Raw genomic sequence first — 5,869 nt, 5'->3', positions numbered from 1 at the left:
GGTGGTTTTATAATTAAAACCCTTTCAACTGGCTGGTGGGACTTTATGTAATATCATGTGTCAAACAAACTCATACCTAACATAAGCCAACCACTTACTTTGCTTTTAACTTGTCTTCGATTTAAATTAATTTCTTTTAACATTAGTTTTGAAATCCCCCCAACTTTTTATTCATTTGTTAATGCATAATGTATAATTTACATGATGTGTTCAAAAGAAGCTAATAAATCCACATTCAACATCATAAATCAAGAAAGAACATAAAATACATTATTCATAATTCACAAAATGCATGATTTGTTCCTATCTTAATATTCCACATCCCCAACACATACAACATTACATAACAACAACAACAACAAAATATAAAAAAATAAACCCTTAAAACGATCGCGGTTTAGCCACAACCGTCGAATGCTTCAAGATATGCAAACTAAACTGTCCGCCTTTCTCACTCGTATCCACCTTCGACTCACCGGGTGGCGGCAATAGCTCAAAATTTTGCACCAACCGCCCAATCGTTATCCCTAAAATCGGTAACGCGAGTATAATTCCGGGACAACTCCGGCGACCAACTCCGAATGGTAAATACCTAAAGTCATTCCCATTTGCCTCCACTTTACTTTCCTCTTCGAGGAATCTTTCGGGCCTAAACTCCTCCGGCGACTTCCATTGGGTGGGGTTGTTGGCGAGCCACCACGCGTTCACTAGAATCTTGGATTCCGCCGGAATGTCGTAGCCGGAAAGTTTGGCGTCGTGGAGGTTCATGTGCGGGACTAGGAGGGGGATGGCCATACGGAGGCGGAGGGTTTCTTTGATTACGGCTTGGAGGTAGGGGAGTTTTGCGATGTCGGGTTCGGTGACTTGGACTCCGGGTCCGAGAACTGTGTCGAGCTCGTGGCGGAGTTTCGATTGGATGGTCGGGTGGTTTACGAGTTCGGCGATTCCCCATTCGATTGACCATAGGGTTGTTTCGATTGCTGTAAAAACCGAGGTTAATCAGTATTTGCAGAATCTTGTGGAAGGAATTATTATATATACTAATTACAATTGCCAAATGAATAGTGTATTATTCACCTTGGCCACAACATTTTTCTATATTTACATGTTTGGTCCCTATATATTTTGGATTTTAGACTTTGGTCACAAGGCTTTCATATATTGGAATATTTGATCCTTAGACGTTTGTACTTTTTCAGGTATAGTCCCTAAGAGTTTTGGGTTTCAAATTTGGCCACGGAACTATCGTATATTAGCAAGTTTGGTCGCTGGACTTTCATATTTTAGTTGATTTAGAATAGAATCTAATGGAATTAAAATTAATACCTTTGTATATTTTGGTTTGATTTGTTACTTTGTAAAAAGATTTTTGAAAGGTAAATAATGACCAAAAAAAACACGAGAATATTGAATTTTTTTTAGATTGTTTCTTGCTTTAATTAGATATTTGAAAATTAGTTATAAGTAAGTGCAAATAAAAATTCTTCTATAATAAAACCTTAGAAAAATATTTAAATAAGAAAGGATACCAGCAACATTGATGTTCTCAACGATGTAAAGAACATTGTCTTCATTGATCTCTCCTTTATCCTTAGCTTCAAGAATATGATCAATTGCACATTTCAATTGATTGTTGTCCATGCTTTTTGTGCTTCCCATCTTCCTGTAATTTTTCAATTTGATCAAACTCATTTACTTTCCATATATTAGATTCTGTTTTAGTATCAAAAAGGTTTGACTATATTTAGAAGGAAAAAGTAAAAAGGGGCAAAAGGGAAAATCCCCATGGATTTAGCTTAAATCCAATTTGATCACATAAAGGTAAGATCCCACCTTCTGTAGCTTTATGGAAAGTGAAGCATCGTGTTCGTATTGTATATTTAACAGGGAGTTAAATTAGATCAGAAAAAACTTACTTTCTTTCATCAACGAAGTAATCCTTGAAAAGCTGCAACCTCTTCTCTTTGACTTCCTTGCAGACCTTCAAATAGCCTTTCAAAAATGGTCTCAAAATTGGAATGAAATCGCCATAGTTGTATTCGAAGCTCTGTGCCAATCGACTTCTCTCTCCATTCAACGCCTTCAGCTTCAGGAACAATGGATCATCCTCGCTTTCGAATCTTCTATCAAACATAATCCTGAACATATTGTTGTACATCATCAACTGCAACCGTCTCCGGATCACAATACCTTCCGTCGCTGATGCCGGATTCTTCTTCACATCTTCCACCACTGCCGCGGCTTCCGCCTCCCATCCATGCCTGTATTGCTGGACCACTTTGTTGGTGAAGAATGGAACAGTCATGATCCTCCGCATCTTGCGCCAGTGTTCTCCGTATACTGTAAACACCATGTCTTGTCCTTTCCCTGTGAATATATCGAACACGACATTTCGAGTTCGGGATCCGAACTCGACGCCTTGTGTGTGGAGGACTTCCTTGGCGAGATCCGGGGATGATACGACAACGAGATTGCGCTGGCCCATTCGGAGAAGGAAAATCTCGCCGAACTTCTTGGCGAGATCAGTTAAGTTGCGGTGGTTGAGGTCATCGCCGACTTGGAGCCAGTTGCCGAAAATGGGTACTGGGATAGGTCCCGGCGGGAGCTTGAAACGCTTTCCACGTAGCTTAGAGATGACGATTGCGCCTATAATGGCAACAAAAATGCCTAAGAGAGTTTTCTCCAAGAGGAGAAGATCCATGGCGGTTTACCGGAGGTTGATAACGGTGGTTGTGGTGGTGGTGGAGTTGCCAAAGAAATGTGTATAACGTGTTGGGTGAAATGCGGTTTTTATACAGTATTGACGGCAGGGGTTAGGTGGACGTGAAGTTGGTAGAAGAATTAGTGGCTAACGGCGTTAGGAATTTAACGGCAAATCAAATAGTTGATAGCAAAAGCCGAATTGAATATTCCTTCCTCTAAAGAAAACAGAAAAGAAATTATATTTAATAATTATAAAAATAAAAATATAATATAATAATTTTTATTTTAGATTTCTCTATGGAAAAACAATTTTTTGTGGCACGGGGTATGTTGTAGCTTGGAGCCTTGGACCCCATCTTGATCTCAGATACGAAGTGTTGTGATAAATAATCTTATTATTTGTTAAAAAATAGTATCATTAGTTATATTTTTAGATTGTTGACTTATAAAAGATCATTGTAATAAGAGTATCTTATGAATAAAATGTTATAGTTGTTTATCCTTTTAAAATATTCTTTTATTTTTATTAAAATATATTTAATAATTTATTATTTATTTATAACATTAACCTTTTATAAAATTTATATTAACAAATTATAATGAATGTTAAAATACTTGAACTTTATATATTTGAAACTGTAATGATTTTTATTTGAATAATAATGGTAATTATAAATCATATTCATTTGAAATCCTATCTTTTTAACTAATATCACTTAAAAGTCTTCTTAATTATATGCTTTAACCATTTAGATTAAAACTTATATATTATGTTTAACAAACAATTAATTAAAAATTTACAATAAAAATATCAATCTTTTGAGCAGACACATATACAAATCACGTATGAAACACACAAAGAAAACAAGAAAGTTTTGTGTTGGTTTGAAGTCTATTGATTATTTTTCAAGACATGTTATTAGTTTATAGTTTTTAATTTGTAAGTTTGATATATATATATATATATATATATATATATATATATATATATATATATATATATATATATATATATATATATATATATATAGGTTTTGCATTGGTTTAATGTCTTTTGACAACTTTTTGAAATATTTTATTAGGTTAGAGCTTTTAATTTGTAAGTTTGTTATATATATATATATATATATATATATATATATATATATATATATATATATATATATATATATATATATATATATATATATATACTTCCACCATCTCAAATTGATAGTCTACTTTTGACTTTTGAAGTCTTTTTTCTTCAGCTTTTATCTTAAATATTTTTATTTGTGTTATATATTACTTGATAAAACTTATAACAATGAAAACACATTTAAAATACAATTCATTCATATAATTTGCATCAAGTATTATCTATCAAACACACAAATATTTAAGGTCAAAGTTGAAGGAAAAAAACTTCAAAAATCAAAAATAGACTATCAATTTGGGACAGAGGTAGTGTATATATATATATATATATATATATATATATATATATATATATATAGAGAGAGAGAGAGAGAGAGAGAGAGATAGGTTCAAATATTTCTAACAACTATTGTGTTCATGCACCAATAAAAAATTAGTAAATATTAAATAATTATTAAATTGTTAAAGGGCATAGTAGTAATATTTATCATATTTAATTTTAGTAATTATTTAAAATATTTAATATCCTTTTAAATAGGGATAATCAATGTAAAACTCCATATTTATTTGCCTCTATGTTCACCATTGTCAATCTCCTCTGTTCACGACTTCATCCATCACCACTAATTCCCCATCTTTCTCTAAAAATCATCATCTAGAACTGAAAACTCCAGTCCTTCATATCATGACAACCCTAGCTCATAACTCCAAAGAAAAGGCATAAAGCAGAATGGAAGGGACTCTCTGGACCTCTTAATGTTCAGATCTAAGAATAATTTCACCATGGGTCCTCTCATACTCTAGATTCAAGCTAAATAAAGCATGAAGAAACCCTAGATTCATGAAATCAAACGAAGATGGACATGAATCCTTACCTTTCACAACAACTCTGAACGGAATGATGGAAGATTTGAGTCCCTCAAGACAGCTCAACTCGAAATCCCTCCTTCCCTTTGCTAAGACACTCTAAAGAATGATGAATTAGACCTCCTCTTGCACCACAAGCTTCCTCTCTGCTCTTTATGGTTTCCCAGGGTGTAGTGGCCTCAAATGAAGGCCATAAGGACCTTTAAATAGGTCCAAAACCTGAGAAATTAGGGTTTCTCTGCCTAACACCTACTCGGCGAGTCCCTCCTCTGACTCGTCGAGTTCATTCATTAAATCCACGTGAAAAACCCGACTCAACTCGGCGAGTTGGATCCTCAACGTGTTGAGTCTCTCCTTTAATCAAAAGATTAAACTACACAATAATAACCCTGAAAATCCGGATGTTACGATTCTCCCCCGCTTGAATTAGATTTCACCCTCGAAATCATTCCTTAACCACACATAAATTTAATCATTAACCCAAAAGGCACTACCGAAATGATCTTCATACCACACTAATATCATTCTCTATGGACACCCGAAACCACATAGCACCTCCAAAACCAGAGTTTAAACCAACTCTTTTGCCGCTAAAAATACCCCTTCCCAATGATCGGAAACTCTAGTGGCCCGATCCGCTGCCAAACCACCTACCTGAGTGATCACCATGATTTTTGCTCCTCGAATATCAACCCAGTTCCCTTACTAGCTCTCTGATTCTCATAAGACCATGACCAACAACCGGCTATCTTTCCTTCAAGCTGATCATGCTAAATCATATGAATCACGCCCCACGAATAGTAGGGTTCACACTCTACCGGGGCACATCTACTAGACTGCTATCAGAAACTCTTCGAACAAAGAATCCCCCAACATTCTGTCCTTAGACACAAAAGCATAACCATGCCCAATCAGAAGTGTCCTCAAACATCCCATTCATAAGCCTCGGCTCCAAATTCCATATCTCTTTTAACACCACACGAGGTCTGAACGTCGTCTATTCGCATAACTCTTCTGACGGCTCTGGGCCATCAGCAACCTCTGTCTGACGTGCTAAAACTGCTCGGTCGTCTGAAGCAACATCTCTGTACTACCCATCACACGTTGCCCTACCTCTCCCCAGCAAATGGGAGTCCAACACCTCCTCCCATATAACAGCTCA

General features: G+C 35.5%; 1 protein-coding gene across 1 annotated transcript; it reads right to left on the bottom strand.

Annotated features, from left to right (window-relative positions):
* Nucleotides 1–248: 248 nt before the first annotated feature.
* C4H (cinnamate-4-hydroxylase) lies at nt 249–2,778 on the bottom strand. The gene is made up of 3 exons (XM_078967945.1): nt 1,917–2,778; nt 1,530–1,663; nt 249–980 (listed from the first exon to the last, which is right to left on the bottom strand). Exons 1-3 carry the CDS (start codon nt 2,699–2,701, stop codon nt 382–384), a joined length of 1,518 nt encoding a protein of 505 aa, XP_078824071.1. The 5' UTR covers nt 2,702–2,778; the 3' UTR covers nt 249–381.
* Nucleotides 2,779–5,869: the final 3,091 nt, after the last annotated feature.

The sequence above is a fragment of the Lactuca saligna genome, chromosome 8 (assembly GCF_052625555.1).
Source record: "Lactuca saligna cultivar CGN05327 chromosome 8, ASM5262555v1, whole genome shotgun sequence".
NCBI classification, from domain to species: domain Eukaryota; kingdom Viridiplantae; phylum Streptophyta; class Magnoliopsida; order Asterales; family Asteraceae; genus Lactuca; species Lactuca saligna.
The sequence above is the reverse complement of the archived record's forward strand: the minus strand, read 5'-3'. Positions and strand labels throughout refer to the sequence as shown.

Coding starts and splice junctions, on each gene's coding strand:
- C4H (XM_078967945.1), bottom strand. CDS start 2,701: ATGGATCTTCTCCTCTTGGAGAAAACTCTCTTAGGCATTTTTGTTGCC. Junction 1,664..1,916: donor TACTTCGTTGATGAAAGAAA/GTAAGTTTTTTC, acceptor GAAAAATTACAG/GAAGATGGGAAGCACAAAAA. Junction 981..1,529: donor TGAGAACATCAATGTTGCTG/GTATCCTTTCTT, acceptor CGGTTTTTACAG/CAATCGAAACAACCCTATGG.